General features: G+C 36.5%; 2 protein-coding genes across 2 annotated transcripts; one reads left to right on the top strand and one right to left on the bottom strand.

Annotated features, from left to right (window-relative positions):
• Positions 1 to 497: 497 nt before the first annotated feature.
• LOC112566866 (aldehyde dehydrogenase family 16 member A1-like) lies at positions 498 to 9016 on the bottom strand. Its single transcript, XM_025243273.1, has 15 exons — positions 8860 to 9016; positions 8134 to 8236; positions 7382 to 7508; positions 6935 to 7113; positions 6230 to 6498; positions 5709 to 5861; positions 5367 to 5564; positions 4973 to 5071; positions 4563 to 4805; positions 4062 to 4204; positions 3622 to 3789; positions 2879 to 3083; positions 2375 to 2560; positions 1559 to 1859; positions 498 to 1221 (listed from the first exon to the last, which is right to left on the bottom strand). Exons 1-14 carry the CDS (start codon positions 8962 to 8964, stop codon positions 1560 to 1562), a joined length of 2478 nt encoding a protein of 825 aa, XP_025099058.1. The 5' UTR covers positions 8965 to 9016; the 3' UTR covers positions 498 to 1221; position 1559.
• A 498-nt stretch (positions 9017 to 9514) lies between these two features.
• LOC112567235 (PIH1 domain-containing protein 1-like) lies at positions 9515 to 16203 on the top strand. The gene is made up of 10 exons (XM_025243852.1): positions 9515 to 9686; positions 10436 to 10529; positions 11252 to 11319; positions 11617 to 11734; positions 12553 to 12696; positions 13762 to 13858; positions 14568 to 14654; positions 15095 to 15182; positions 15612 to 15755; positions 16114 to 16203. The coding sequence occupies exons 1-10, from the start codon at positions 9615 to 9617 to the stop codon at positions 16150 to 16152; spliced, it is 951 nt and encodes a 316-aa protein (XP_025099637.1). The 5' UTR covers positions 9515 to 9614; the 3' UTR covers positions 16153 to 16203.
• The last annotated feature ends 517 nt before the right edge of the window (positions 16204 to 16720 follow it).

Genomic DNA, 16720 nt, shown 5'->3' with positions numbered 1-16720 from the left:
GCCAAGCAGATGATAGGTATGTGGGTCGTGCAAACCTAGGTTATTCGATGCTGTCGGGTAGAAAAACGCCATGCCGCAAACACAGCTGCTCTTTTGTCAAGCATGAGGGAAAAGCCTGGATAAAACTGTTCAGGGATCCGGGGAGGCATGTAAACATCGGAAATGCATAAACCTTCTGTCTTTTCTTCTTGTGAACAATTACTTTCATAAGCAATGTATGGCGGCACACACACATATATATATATAGCTGCCTGCTGTTGTGGGATTGTATTCAAAGCTTTGATGTTGGACTCGCGGTCACGCTCCAAGCAGCTCCGCCGATCGGTAAAATCTGTTAAAACTTGAAGGCATTCTGGTGAAAAATATAAATACCACCCTTCCCATAGAACTGGGCAGGAGTCACAATGTTGATCGTGCAAAAGGTTAAATAAATGATCGATCATCCGAAACACACAAACGTGTCAGGTCACATACAAATGATGTTTCATAACATGCAGTATTTCTTTAAGCAGTTTTATTCGAAAATTTATATAAAGGACTAGTTTAGCGACAGGTCTGATGGATGGCGCTGTGTACATCATGATCAGCATGCTCACGCTCTCACACACACATTTGAAAGCATTCTGTCAAAAGAACCTGACCACATTTACAAATGTAGGTAAAATTGTACCGACAGATGGGCTTTTCTTACTTTGACATGCACGCAGGCACAAACATCAAATGAGAGGCAGAGAGAAATGACGGAAATGACTTAAAAAATGTCATATTCTCAAAACTGTAAAACAACAACCCAAAAAAAAAACCCACCTGCTATCTTATGTGAGACTTTGAATATCCTGAGAAGATAAATGCCCTTATAGTGCTATTTATATAAATGCTATTTATTTATATTACATATTGTAAACATACAATCTACAAAAATGCATAATTTATGTATTAACAGCAATGCCATAGGCAACCAGAAATCACAAACAATTGTTTCTTGAAATCATTTTAGCCCATCATTGAGGTAATTTGAAGCAACTGATGAAGCAGAAAGATTAGAAATTAGTGATTTTCTCTACCTTCTCTATGTTTTCTACACTGTTGCTTACTACCATTGAACTATCTCACTTTAAAGGTACAAAAATCAACTGCAAAACATTTTTTTCATCTACCACGCTTCCCCAAAAGAGCTTAGATCCATTAATTTCAGCAGAAATTCTGTCAATATTCTCAGACCTGAAACAAATTATTGATCTTCATTCTGGGACATTGTAACATATAATGTTTTTAAATGAATACCAATAAATAAGCTACAAAAACATTAACAGAACCAACTTGATTTATAAAACGAGGTAAAATACCATGAACTTTAAAAACAACCCAAAAACTGTACTGATGACACCATATACTAATAATGACTTTTTGTCAGATTAAATGACGTCATGAAGATATTTGCAGAAAACAGACTAAAGTGAAATAAAATATTTATTAGATCTCTGGGAAAGCTGTTTGCAATGTCTTTTACAGGTCTATACTTTTATGCAACCCTTTAGAAAAAAGACTGAAATGTCACCTTAGTTTGCAAATATCTCTCCCATGGGCGTCCAAATGGTTTTAGGCTGAGTGCAGTGAAATAGCCACTCTTCTCCTTGTCCCTGGGCTGGGTCACCAAAATACCTGAATCTGCCATGGTTGACCCACGTTCGTTTCAAGCTGTCAGCAGAAGCATACTCTACAAACTTAGAGCCTTCTCTAGAGCCGAAGTACCACATAGCTTGCACATCCTGGTGTTCAGCAATGCATCGTGTCAGGTGATCACTGTTGCCTGAAAGGATGTTGACAACACCTCCAGGGAGATCTGAGGTATCAAAGATCTGGTAGGAAGAAATGAGGAAAATGAAAAAGTACTAGCCCAATGTCTCCAGGATTTAAAAACATGAGAAATAATTTTTACAAATTGATTACAACAGAATAAAGAGACAAAGAGATAGAGAAGAAATACACACAGAAATATATCAAGCCAGAAAAAAATAAGAATAAAAATTAAATTCAAAGAGGCACAAAATCAAAAAGAAAGCAGTAAACAAGTTGTGTGAATTAAAGAAGAGAATACTGAGTATTCTGAGCTCAAGTGTCCAGAACATTGCTGCTACCAAAGAAATGAAGGGATGGAGGACTAAACTAGTCAAAAACATATCAGATATATCAAACAAGGAGAGTTTTGAAAGAAAACATGTGGAAGTAAAAATTAAAAATAAACTTAAAGAGTGCACATAAGAAAATCTTTGCATGATATTTATCTATTTGCATCCACCAGTATCAAGCACCCATATGGGTATTGTTCTAACTGCAGAATAAAAAAGGTGATGGGGCTGGAAATCTTGCCTACCTGGTAGAAATCTAGAGCAGCCAGGGGATGCTTCTCACTGGGTACAATTATGACAGCATTGCCTCTTGCAATGGCAGCAGCAAAGAGAGATACAAATGCCAAGAGAGGATAGCTCTCAGGACAGATCACTCCAATGACGCCGACTGCTTCATTTGATTCTATGACCCTTCCATACAATGGCACCTCCTAAGGTTAAAAAAAAACAACAGTAGATCAGCGAAAAGTTCAATTCCCAGAGCTAAAAGTAACAGGAGGCACTTTAGGTTGCACTTCACAAAAAGAACTACAAAAGTAAACACAAAAGTAGAAATAAAACAACCTATTACACTAAAAAATGAGGACTCACTGAAGATTTTGGCATGTAAAATGCATATCTTTGTCATCAATTATAAGGTTCAACATATCATTTTTTACTTTATGAGTTTTCAATTTAAGATGGGGTTATCAGGGTGTAAGCCCATCATGAGATGAGGATCATCTGTCAGGATTTTTTTTTCAACTAACCTGCACCTCTCCCCCATACTTGTCACAGAAAGCTGCCCAATAAAACAGACGTTCCACTGAAAGATCTACTTCTCGCTGGCAGTGTTCCTTGCTCTGTCCCGTCATCAGCTCCAGACGGTCAGCCATTTCTTCCTGCCGCACACTCAGGTTCTCGGCAAGGTAAAAGAGAATCTGAGCACGGTTGTGACCAGCATGTCTACTCCATCTTTAAAAAAAAAGGTGAGACAGGAAAACTTTGAACATCTTTTTCTTGCTGCTGATTTAGTTATCATCACTCACAACAGTCTCTCTTTTCTACCAAATCTGTTAATTAGTAAAAATTAGTCAACAGGGATTTAACATGCTTCAGATGCAGCAACCACTACAGCTTAAGGCAAGTGGCTAAAGAATAGATTCTTCTTGAAAGAGTACAGGCTCATGGATCCTTGACTTTGTAGCTATGAATCAAAGTTCTTTTATATAAAAAAAATAAAAATTGTAACGCAGAATCTTTTCAGAATATTCCATTGTTTATAACATTTCATTGTTTACAGTCATCCTTATTAAAGGTTTAATAAAGAATGAAGCAAGTCTAACACTTACTGATAATTTATTCCAGTCATGTACAACAAGATGACTCGATCTCAGAACATCATTTATTTTGTTTTCGAGTCATGGTAACATAATATCTGTTACTGAAATAGTTAAAGATTTTGTGATAACCTTTCTGCTTTACTTTAAGGAGATAAATGAGTTATGCTTACCCTACAAACGCTTTCTGAGCTGCTTCCACAGCATTGCGCACATCTTTACGACTAGCTTCAGCAACATGACCTATGACCTGTCCTCCAGCAGCTGTAACAGGCCTGGAATACTGACCATCAGGCCGCTTCTGAACTCCCCCATAGTAAAGCTTGTAAGTTCTGTCAACACTGAAATGCAACTTGAGATTCTGAAATTGCTCTCCATGATACAGGGCACAAAAATAAACCAAAATTACAAATGTTACATAGCATGCATCTCTCTAAAATGGCAGCAGTAAGAGATGTGCATTATACTACATGTACCAGCATTTTCAATATGCAAAATGTAAGGAATTTTAGATAAAAATACACATGAACATGACAGAAAACACTAACAACAGTTCTCTTGTTTACTAGACACATTCAGTCAGGTAAATGAGATTTATAAAAAAAAAACTCACAGAGGATGATCACCATTTTCTCTATTAAAGCAGGAGGCAGAGGGTCTAGGTGCAACACAAGAGCCAAAGGTCTGCAAATTCATGTCCAACTGACCCACTGGAGCTTTAGTTTGCCAGGATGCTTGCATATACTCCAGTAAGCCCTAGCAGAATAAGGAGTTTATAGTTTCTAAAACACTGATATCCAGAGGATATGAAAGCTTTTATTTAGATGAAATATTCCCATGTTTGGAAAAATAATTAACAAATCTACCACTGAGAATAAACATGACATGGTGCTGAACACAACAGATTAAACTATTGCAATGTTAAGGAAAAAAGTGTGTGAAACTTACACTAGACAAATGAGAAAATATATTAGTATTTTAACACTGTGTCGGTGAATGAGTGTTTCAGTCTGTAAGAGTGAATGAGCCTGAATATGTGAAGGCATACAACTAAACACAGAATAGAGATTGCAGTCTAATTCTGAAGCTGTCTCACATAGAATATCGTTCCTACCCGTCTGCCGCCACTGCGTCCACTGCCACTGTGTTTTGGACCACCGACACCTGCTGCAGCATCACACAGGTTATGACTGTTGATCCAAACAGTTCCTGCCTGAACAGCAGCTGCAACTTCCAGTGCCAGTGTGATATTTTCAGTCCAGATACTAGCAGCCATGGCATATGGGGAATTATTGGCTAGTGCAATAGCCTCTGCAGCTGTACGGAATGGCAGAAGAGTCGTAACTGGTCCTACAAACTGTAAACACATATTATTCTTTCAGATCTTTCATCTTGGGTTTCTATTTCTACGATAGAGCTAAATAGACTTATTCAAAACATAAGAATAAAAATAAAAAGCTAGCATGCAGGTTAGTATCCCTGAAGTTAGTACAATTTACACTGATTTGTGTTGAGACCACTTACATCTTCTGTAACTATTCGAGATGAAGCCTGGGCTCCAACTACAAGTGTAGGTGGGTAGAACCACCCAGGAGACTTCTGAGAAATGGGGGCTTGATAAATCTACAATAATTCAAATAAGGATGTTACAATCAACAAAAACATTTTCCTTTTTGCATTCTTCTTTTTGGGAGAAGGTAGTAACACAGATTTTCCTTAATTTCCATAAAATGGACATGATAAAAATTCGACCATTTATAAAGTTAAATGTTTTATTAAAAAGTGTAACATTTCAGCAACAATTAAATATGTATAATCATATTACTGGTAATAAGCTATTGGTAGCACAACTCATTAAGACAGGCCAGATTTAACTGAATGAGATTATGGCTGTAGTTAAAAATCTGGTAAAACTTACCTGTGCACCTTCGTGTCTTGCTTCATCAACAAATCCTGCCACTACCTTTGGCATCCAGGAACATGTCATGGCCCCGAGTTCACAAGACTTGTCTAAGCTGTTTCCTACTCGGAGATTCTCCAGTCTTCTCTGCAGTTTCAGCTGCAGCCGATCAGCCACTGTTTCCTGCACTATCAGTCTGGATGCTGCAGAGCTGAACTGCAGCAAAATTGCATGCGTTTAACAGTTATGCATGTTCTTTCTTTCCATAAAACTGCATGGAGAATACTTATTTCACCGTTGTAAACACACACCACCCAAGACATCGATCTTCAGTAGTTTTAACAACTTCGTTGTCTCTACCTGTCCTTGGCTGGTCCAGATTCCATCCACAACTCCTTCCACAACGCTGTCAAGATCGGAGTTTTCAAACACAATCATTAGACTTTTTCCACTCAATTCCATTGTCAAACTCTTTCCAGAGCCTGCAATTAGCTTTTGTAGAGTTTTTCCTTCCTGAAACATACCATTTCACTAAATAGCTTGATACGATTATTTTTCACTAACATCGTATAACATCTACTTCATAAGGTGGTGGACAGTGATACTAGCTTGAAGTTTAATGCATAATAATTAGATATTCTAAACTATAAACTGATAGTTCCAAAATATATCAGTAATATTTACTAATAAATCTATTTGTATGCACATGAGTGCTGATTTTAAGTATGAATGTATGCATGCACATAAGTGTGTGTAAAAGAAGATATATGAGTTACATAGGGTTTTTTCTCACAACTGCATAGGTCATCTTTTTGATGTAGATAATTACCTATGATATAATTATCAAAGCCTCTAAAATGGCAAACTCCCAGAAGCTGTACCTGAGTTGTTCCCACAAATGTAATTTTATCTGTCTCTTCATGCATAACCAGTGAATTCATCACATTTCTCTCTGCATTGTCTGTCAGGACATTCAAGACTCCAGCTGGAAGTCCTGCCTCAATAGCCACTTCTGCCAGCAACAGGGCTGACAGAGAGGTATCTGGTGAAGGGCAGACAACTACCGTATTTCCTGATTCCAAAGCAGCACACACCCTGATTGACAGGGACAGAAGTGAACGTGCCCAAGATGGTAAAACAGCCACAATTCCTGAAAATTTAATGTTTGAAGCATACAGCCAGTGATACTGTTTTGTGAAAAAAAAATCATTTCCATCTTGACAATTGTAAACTAAAATTGCTGCAGGTGAATTTAAAAAAAATTTAATCATGCATGCTGCAGAATGCTGTTGACTGGTAAACCAGCAAACATGGCAGACAGTCTCAAAAGCAAACCTAAGAGGGCAAAAGAAACTAACAATGTTTAAATATGAATCAAGCAGTCGGCCTGCCCAAACTCTGCAGTCTTTTTTTTCAAAATCAAATTGATTATTCATGGATGGTTGCCAGTATCTATCAGGCCACGTGTGCAGCTATTTAGCTACAGATGTGAAAAAGATGTGTGATGAACATACGAATTATAACTCCCTGTGCTGCAAGATAAAACTTGTATTATCTTTGAACATGTTTATTCAAAGGACCAGTACCATAAGGTTTGTATTCACGGTACTCTGAATTCAACAGCTGAGCTCTGCCAGTATAATGGTAAAACACTCGTACAATCTGTGGCACATCAATGTCACGGGTTTCACGAATAGCTTGCCCACTGTCTAGTGCCTCTATCACACTCAGTAGCTGTTGATGTTTTTGTATGTGTCTTGCCAAACTGAAAAGAAAAAAATACAATTAGCAAAAGCAGTTTTTGATGCTGTATTGATTAATAAACTTCACTCAATCATAAAGTTAGTTTTATAAGTCTATCTACTTCACAGCTTTAAACCCGTAGACTGACACTTGCATTCTTGTCAATGATGTACCTAAAACAATATGCTTTCAAAGAAATGTGTACGGTAAAAAATGTAATTTTAGATTAAAAGCTAATTTACACAACAAACAACATGTGATCATTCGTGTTTCTTGTTTCCCTTATTGACCTGTATATGTGGCGAGCTCGAGCATGGGGAGTTAACTCACTCCACACACCAAATGCTACACGGGCAGATTTCAGGGTTCTGCTGATGTCATCTTGTGATGCCACTTGTAACAATGCGAGAAGTTCACCTGAAAATAATTAAAACAAGAATTAATTTAGTGGCAAATATTTTTCTCTCTAAAAGCAAATTACTACTGATGTTAATACAGAGAGGTGTCACTCCCTTCACTTGATTTTGTATTACAAAATCATTAGCTATGACTGTCTGCTTGTTCCCAGTAGTTTTTAAGCTTCAGTGCCACCCTGGAAGTGGCACCATGGATTAAACAGTTTACTGGTTTATGCAACACATAATTTACTATTGTGGTCAAGAAAAATGTCACATAAATGTATCACATTTTTTGTTTACAATAGTGTATTTAAAAATCACTGATCATTTGCTCTTATAAATTAGTAAGTATTTTAATAAATGAAAATTATTTTACCAAGGGACAACTTTTGAAAATCCATATGTACTTATTTAATAAATATATTTGCCTTTGTCGATGTTTCATCCTTTCTCTGTAAGGCTTTAAGTCTATAATATTTCTTTTCATTTTAAGTTTGGAAAAACCCTTTCCTTATCAATGCCAGAGATTTTACCCAAGCCTGAATAATAAACAAATCTATACTGTTGATTTGCTGTATCAACAACTGCATTAGTATTGCCAATAAGGACCAAGTAAAAACATGAAGTGCATCATTAAAATGTACCTGTGGCTGGATTGAGAGCCTGAATATATTCTGCAGTTTCTGACTGTGTCCATTTACCATCAGTAAAGACACCAAAACGACGCCCGTGATCATCAAGCCATGCCTTTATTATAAAAGAAGAAATGATTAGATTAAAACATTATAACTTTGGCAGAAAAATATCTAATTGCCCTCCTCCCCCTCCCAAAGGTGTGATAACTGATAAATTTGCATAAGCTGCTGACATAATAAGTAAATTCAGTTTCCAAAGTAAGAATAAGCACAACACTGAGTTACACAAAATATGCCTTTCAAGTCAAATGCAAATGAGTAATAAATCGCTTTTTAATGATTGAGACAAGCAGACAAGGATCAGTGGCACTGATCAAGGCAAACCAATAGGGTATATGCCCTACATAAATGACCTGTCTATTCTCCCGAACTTGTATTACACGTCCATGCTTATATCACAAGTTTGAACTTTGAACCCAGGGTGAACTTCCGCACTTGTACCTATATATGTACTCGGCGATCGATCGATCAAGAGAGATATCGCGAGAGCGCGATTTTATTTGCTCAATCACGATTTCTCTGGCCTCTCGGTGTGATCGATTTGTTTTCATTTGGTGACCGAGTACACCATGTCGATTACATAACCTCGTGATAAAGTGCCACTTAGCAGTAATGTAAACGACACGCGCAGTCAAGGCCTAGGGCTAATTACGAGTCTGCATTATGCATTACAACCTTGGCAACGGCGTCGGCGTCTGCAACTGGTGCATATGTAAGCTTTTCAAACACCCCTTTGACGATATTTGCTTGCCCGCCGAAGTTTGCACTCGTGCCTGCCATCGGTTCTTGCTGAATCGAGAAATCCGTTATCGACAAAGTAGAACGGAACAGCTGTTATCAGCTGGCGTGCGTTACTAAAATTAAGGCGTATATGCAGAGACTGAACGGTTTCCTTCAGAACACAGACATCATATCTGCATGTTTTCTGTCATTCTGTTTCGTAACGTGAACTAGATTTTTAAATATATTTTTTTAGTGCGAAAGATAAAGAAGAATATCACTTGGAAAAGTGACAATATATGTCAGATTTTTAATTAGATGGTTCTTCTCCTTATAAGCACAGATTTTGACCAACGCGCACCATGCTGCTTTGAGGACACTATGCTGTAAACACGTATATTCGCAGCAAGAAAAAAAAAATCATTAGTTTATGTGATTTTCCAAGGTATTGTAACGGTTCAAAATTACAGTAGTTAAATCACGGACGCATACAGGGATATTAGTTCGTGGCTTCATCATAAACCTTCCTCAGTAGGTCCGTGAGTTCAATCGCACTATCTGCGTAGGCACTCTGAACGTAGCCCTACTTAGGACTTATTTGATTGGCTGATGTCGCTTAGGCGTCAAAATGGCGGCTGCCGGCGACTTTCTGTGATAACGTCCCTTCAAAGTTTGTACGCAGTTTGCAATATCTCAGCAGAAACTTCAGGATGGATTCCAGTCTTACAAATCTAGACTCACCAGAAGCACAAGCTATTTTGGGAAAATTGTTATTAGAGTCGGTACGTTTTTCCAAGTCTTTTAGCGGTACACTTCAGGGAGTATTGTTGGCTGTGACCGTTTCTCGCTGCAGACACAGTGCAATTATTTGTCTTGAATCGGATCTGGTCAGGGCGGTATTGTGATGTTCGATTCATTACGGACATAACACTCTGTTTAATGAATGGACGTCAACTAAACCGATTAGCAGAAAATTTATCTTACGAAGAACTATTTGCGGATTTCAATATAGTTAAGAAAAGAATAATACAATTAAGATGAAGTGAGTAACAAGCATGGGCTTTATGAGTTCTTTGGCATTAAATTATGTATTTTGAACCAGAAAACAGATTATACAAATACAAAAACTAATACAAAGTAAGCAAGAACATTGCTATCACCACTGCAAAATATTTTAGTTTTTTTTTTTTTATGCTACAGCGAAAATTTTTGTCATTCTATGAACAAGTACTTACATGGCTCTCACACTCACTCTCATATACACACACACAGAAGTGTACATGCACACATTCTTTTGTAATTAAACATTTTATATAAATCTTGATTTTAGTTTTTCCTGTCTGCTTGATAAGATTTCTTCAAACTTACAGGAGAGCAAAACAATAGCTGCAAGACTAAAGCAAGTGTTAAAAGAATATATGCACACAAAAACACACATTTCTTGTCCAGTGCGATCAGCTTTTAATTTCACTTAGACAACATAAATGTCTTGTAATGATTTTTTTTTTTTTTGCTTTCTTTTTTTACACAGGGTGGGGATCACAGTCAGTATGGAAGAGGAGAGCCTACAGAAAAGGAATTCTTATCAGGTGGTGTGCCATGTACAAAATTTGTCCCTTTACCAGGTATGCACATTTAATTTTATTTGCTTCTTCTACTATTCTTTTTTGTGTTGGTTATCAGAAGTCACTAATACTCACATGGTAACGTTAACTGCGTGACGATTTCTAATGACTGGAGTAGAGCATGGCTTAGTCAGCCTGAGGGTCTGCAGGCTGCCACATAGGTAATTCCTTTCATTTGTATACACAAACCAACAACTGACAACAGTGTTCTTTCTCTGCATGTGGCATCTTTTTTTACAGGGATGGCTGCATTGAGTGATATAGCCTTAGTTGCTGGCTCAGTGTAAGACACAAATCCCCCCATCCCTCCCTCTCTCTAATAACTTGTTGTGCATTGTTCTGGCCTAGACACGACTGGTTTACAACAAACAGCATCAGTGCTATGAATCTTTCTTTAATTAATAATAATAATAATGGGTATTCGTAATGTACAGCACCACGATCGTACTTGTTGCACAGACCAGTAATGATAAAAAATTGCTTAATTCTAGTCCACAGTTTGGCTTACTCATAATCTTAATTCCTGAGATACACTGGATTACATTGAAAATAAATCTTAATCTGTTACTTAGTAAAGTACTTGTTTAGTTTTTATGATTTGTATGTTGTAGATATTCATGAATTTAGTTAGCAATAGTCAACAGAAAGTAACAATATTTTATAACCAACACAATGTTCCTTTTTATTTAAATATTGAACAATAATAAAAATATTTATTTCAGGATTCTGTGTAAAACTGAAAACAAGTAGGAATGAGAAAGTTTTCATGAATATCTGCCAGTCAGAAAATGTAAGTTGCCTTTTAGTACTTTTTAAAATGTTTATAATCTTTGAAGATTATTCACTATCATTGTTTGGTAGCACTGTAATCTGTAGCAGCTAAACTGTGGGAATGCAGACCTAGCTGTTTGTGGAGCCAGAGAAATTAATTTGCAGTCAAATGACATTTCTTATTTTCACTGAGAAAAATTAAGTTTCCTTAATTTAGCTTATAATATTAAGCATGTTAGCAGATTCATGAGTTGTCTTTCCTTATTGGCTTTATACTACATAAATAGCTAGTGTGTAATTTACATGTGCTTACCAGGTTCCACCAGCTAAAGACTTGACTGATGACGAGTTGCTGGAGATTTTGAAAGGGGATGACCTTACCAAGTTTCGTGTTCCTATGAGCATTGGAGAACCTCATGCAGAAATTGACAAAGGTAAATACTCACTGTTGTAAAGGAAAGTAATAAAAAATTGTTTTATCTTTTTAGTACTATGGATCAAATTTTATGGAGATATGTATATAATGGAGGCACCATCTCAGAGATCATACAAACTGGTTGTGCTGAGCATTGGTGGCTAGTCAAGCTCTGTTAAGTATACTGCTCATTGAGCTAAGATCATGTACGTTAGATTTAAGAAATCTAGCTGTAAATTATCAAGAGAATTATTTAGCATCTTTCACAGTTACAGACCACCCTCACCCCCAAACCTCTCTTTGGTCTTTGTTATTTTGTTCTTTGTTTTTTAGCTTGCTCATTCAGTCAAGTGCTCTTTTCTTTCCTGATAAATGGTGTTAGTACCCTCATCTTGTATTTGTTTATCTGTCAGAAAAACAGCAAAATTGTGTGTCTTTATGCAAGAGTTGTTGCATAGAATGTCTTTCATTTTGTAAAGGTTTAAGTTGGAAGTTGTCTTTTGTAAAGCTGGCTTTGGCTGGGGATACAGTTCTGCATAAGTTATATGATTATGATTTATTACACTTGTAGGGAGAGAATCTGAATAAATACACATATAAAGGGAGTAGTTTTAGTCTGTATATTGCACTTTTAAAAATTTGTCACTGGAAATACTTTAGTAGTGTCTTTAGTAATCTCTTCTATGCATTCACATACATATATTTATAACTTCAATATTAAGGTACAAATGGGTGTTTTACTATGCACACATTTTAGCTATATGACATTTATCTCTTTAGTTATATAGTGATAGTCCTTTTCAATCATGTTGAATTAAAAAACCTTTCTTTATGCAGCTGGTGTTGGATGCACAGTGTATGATGTAGTGGTTCATCCAGCATTTCTACAGAAGATACAGTCCAGCGAATTGTTTCGCACTTTTTTTCTGACAATTACCAGTGAAGGAATTGAAGAAAAGTTTAAAACTGAACTTAAAAGAGGTATGCTTGTACAAACACATGCAAAGAAATAACTTTCTGTTGGCATCATCAGCCATTTATGCAAAAGACTAACCCGATTAAATTTTGTTTGTGGGGTGGAGGGGGAATCACTATTTAGCATCAGCATTGAAAGATTTTTTTGGGTGATGAGTTTCAGAACATTCTTTTTCCCTCTAATCTGAACTAAACAGTACCCTTTCATTCTCAAAGTACAATCCTTTGAAAATAAAGATGCGCAGGAAAAGGTCAGATAGGAAGATTCATTTTGGAAGAAGACACATACACTTATCAATGCAGCAGACAGCATAAAATCTGAGAATGATGTCATATTTGAAGTTACTGATGGAAAACAGCAAAGATAGTTCTTTGCTTGGTGTTTTAGAGTTGGTATCTTGTCATTTGAAAAAATATTGTACATTGAGGAGTCCTGTGGCTCTTTATCTACTTATCAATATCACTTAATTAGGAGACTTTTACTAGGCGTTGATCCTGTAAATGTTCAAGATACTGCAGAGTTGAAGAAAGTCATTTGAAAAAGATGAGTTTTTAGCCTGCCACTTGAAACTGGTTCAAGATAAAACATGGAGGATGAGAGAGTATTTCAAGCAAAGGAACTGGCATACATGGGGACAAATAAATTGGATAGAATCTGGAGAGTGAGGCTGGTAGAAAGTTAGGAGCACAGTGATGGAGACAGGACAACAAAATATTTCAGTTTGTAAGTGACATGGTCGGTGATAAACAGCCATTGAGATGAGCAAACCAAGGCAGGGAGTTGAATTAATCAGTCTTATGTGCCTGGAGCACAAGATAAAAAGCATTTTAAATGTGTTGAGGGATGTAGACTGTGGCATCAAAAGCCAGCAGATTGCGGCAAACCCGTATTGAGAGAAGGGAGACAACTAGCTTGACAGTGGCATCAGTAGTCAGCATCTGATAGTGAAAAGGCATCAAAAACAAAAAACAAACAAGTTTTAGCAAAGCGTATATGTGGGGCTGCATATAGAGAGTGATAACATTGTCATTTGAAATCTTGTCATATTACCATCTCCACTGTATTTGCAGATTGGATTATTCTCAAAAACAGAAAATGTGTTGGTTACCTTCAGGAGCAGATAGTGCGACTTAAGTCCAAGCCATTAATTGTCGACATGGATGAAGGGTATGTGCCCTCCTTTATCCCACTTTAAAGTTCTGTTTGGGTGCAGTTCTCCCTTCCCCACTAATGACTGGATAAAGCTCAGTGAAAGATACTTTTTCCCCAAATCTGTGTGTATACCTCTCCCCCTTTCTGTTATTGAGACACGTCTGCAGACATCACCATGCACGGGTCAAGGTGAACAACATGGACCTCAGACTGTACAAGGGTATGTTTACATTGTTAACGATTCAGTCGAAAGGGGAATGTTGATTAGGCATATTGGTGTACATTTGTGTCATCACAATTTCCACCTCTTTCTGTGTATGGTGAATTTTTTAGATATGTATATCTAGAAAAGAAGAGGGGAAATAGTACTTGGATTGAGCTTTATGCATTTCTTAGATTAGATCTTTCAACTTAACAGTATCTGAGACAAAATTTTCAATTTGTACTGCATGTAGTTGATATCATTTAGCTGAACTTCTTCAATGGCCATTGTATGTCTGTCATTTTTTAATTTTCTCTTTTTCGTTTCTTTTACTTTGTTGCATGTTTAATAAAAGTATTAAAGGGGAAATTAAATTGCTCAAACAAAACAGCTTATTTACATAATTACAGGACTTTTGCTTGAAAAAAAAAATAATCAGGCAGTTTATATTTGCCACAATTCTAGTTATTTCCCTTGTTTTGTTAATGAGTCTGACCTGTACTTTTTTTCCATTTTTTCTAGTTATCAGCTGCCCAGTCAAGAAGAAACTGCATGGAAAAGGCCAGGTCTTATCCAAGAGGTGCAGGCAGCAGAGATGGAGAAGAAAAGGTATTGTTAAGCTGTTAAGAAACTGGGTGAAAAAGAAGGAAGAATTCCTTCATTAAGAACTAGGTGCATATACCTATAGCTATGTTCACTGTGAGAGATTTGTATTTTGGTAGCCCAGATCTACATAATTTTACCATTTTGAATGAATTTTTTTTATTCATAACTTACATTTATGATGAAAGAAGGGAGGGTATACAAAGTGATGCAGGACTGAGCCTAATAAGACTTTAAACAAACAAAAATCAAACCATATAACGTGATCTTACTAGATTGATGGCTATGATTAAATGAAGTCAAAGGGTCAGTTTCAGGAGAGATACTCTTGGAATCAATGGCGACATCCACGGGCAATCAGTCTAAAGCCTCATTGTAGAGTGTGTCCTTTCATCTTACTGTGGTTGATTGTGCATGAACAGATTGAAACCTTTTTGTTTATTTAGAGCACCAGAACCAAAATTTAGCATTGTGCAAGAACCTGCTGAAGGCTATCCTGAATATCTGGTAGCAGAAATACATCTTCCTTTGGTGGTTAGTCACATTCACATTTTGTTATTTCATGATGTTTTGATCAAAATTTGAAAAGATAATCTATTTTATTTCGAATTGTAATTTGAAATAAAATTGCATGAATTCTTAATTATTTATATTTGCTAGACAAATAGAAGACCTTGCGAGATAAATGAAGAAAACTTCTGTCCTCACATCATAAAAACAATTTGATGTGGAACTTGTAATTTTGTATAAAAAAATTAATAGCTTAACGTTCTAGTTACTGATCACATCTTCAGCTGCATGGGAATAGTATCCTTAGTTAACTGATTGCTTGAGGCTTCCCAGAACCCATCAAAGTTATTGATTGTTTTTATTCAGATCACTTTATTTCCATTGCAAAACATGTTTTTGATTTTCTTGATATATTAACATCAGCATATAAAGATGTTCTGATTACTCTCGCAGAAAACAGCTCAGACATTAACACTCGATGTGGGAGAAGATCGCATCTTGCTAGAAACACGCTCCAATGTGTATCACTTAGACATTTACTTGCCATACAACATTGTGCAAGAGGATGCAGGTGCCCAGTTCGACAGGTGCACCAAGGTAAACTTGCTCTTTTTGAGTCATCTTGGTTCATCTGGTGCTTAATTAAGGAGCTGTTAAATTGGTGAATAAATAGAGGAAATTTTTCTGTAAGTCAGGAGCACTTTTGTACTAGAAAACTAGAAAGCAGAGATGAGAAGTTTTAAATCATAGTAGAAGAACATAAAAATTAAACTTTATTGTATAATTGAAACAAGCCCAGGGAAATCCTTTTCAGTTTGCTATGCAGTAAATGATGTGTTTTTCCCCCACGCCATTAGCCTTGAGTGCTGTAGGAAAGTTAAAATTTACTTGGAAATTAAAGTATTTTCTTTATATGTGTGCATTAGAATAAACTTGTTTTTGGTTTTTCCTCTAGATCCTGACTCTGACTATGCCTGTTCAGCCAAACAGGTGACCCAAGTTTGGAAACAAGCACTGAAATAAACTTTCTTTATTTGAAATATAAGCTGCTTCGTTCTGTGTAAAGAGTGTGGATAAATGTGCTTCCTACAATGCTTGCACAATGTTTTCCTCAAAGTATTGAAACTATTTTAAATGGTTAGGGCTATTTTTTTAATGTTTCTGTTTTGGTCCAAGCAGAAATAATTTGTGGTTTTACAAGTACATGAGTTGCTGCAAGAGGCTGTTCTTTTGTTATAAATTTCTTGGTTTCCAAAGAAGAGATAGCAAGTGTTATTTCGGCTGAACAATATTGAAATGCGTAAAAAGTAAAAGATTAACAAAGGAATTACTTGCTTTGGCATTATCAAGTTTTGCAGATCTCATTAGCTGTGGCAGCTACCGTGCAAGGGAGTTGCATATTTAGGATTACCTTTCCTTGAAGCTGTCAGTACACGTTACCTCTCTTATGCCGTTTCGACATTTTCATGCAAAGAACGGAGTAGAATCTGCGTAGCTTGCTCCAAGGTTAAATTAAAAAACAAGGAATAAAACCCAGCAAGTCGTCCTTTAAAAAAATATCC

Source organism: Pomacea canaliculata, linkage group LG6 (genome assembly GCF_003073045.1).
Source record: "Pomacea canaliculata isolate SZHN2017 linkage group LG6, ASM307304v1, whole genome shotgun sequence".
Classification (NCBI taxonomy): Eukaryota; Metazoa; Mollusca; class Gastropoda; order Architaenioglossa; family Ampullariidae; genus Pomacea; species Pomacea canaliculata.
This window is presented reverse-complemented; position numbering and strand designations above follow the sequence as displayed.

Bases quoted from the DNA above. Each gene is read 5' to 3' on its own strand.
- LOC112566866 (XM_025243273.1), bottom strand. From the start codon at position 8,964: ATGGCAGGCACGAGTGCAAACTTCGGCGGGCAAGCAAATATCGTCAAA. The intron at 5,565-5,708 runs GTAGAGACAACG...ATTTTGCTGCAG, and splicing joins TCTGGACCAGCCAAGGACAG to TTCAGCTCTGCAGCATCCAG. The intron at 4,205-4,562 runs GTAGGAACGATA...TTATTCTGCTAG, and splicing joins GACGCAGTGGCGGCAGACGG to GGCTTACTGGAGTATATGCA.
- LOC112567235 (XM_025243852.1), top strand. From the start codon at position 9,615: ATGGATTCCAGTCTTACAAATCTAGACTCACCAGAAGCACAAGCTATT. The intron at 9,687-10,435 runs GTACGTTTTTCC...TTTTTTACACAG, and splicing joins GAAAATTGTTATTAGAGTCG to GGTGGGGATCACAGTCAGTA. The intron at 15,183-15,611 runs GTTAGTCACATT...TTACTCTCGCAG, and splicing joins AAATACATCTTCCTTTGGTG to AAAACAGCTCAGACATTAAC.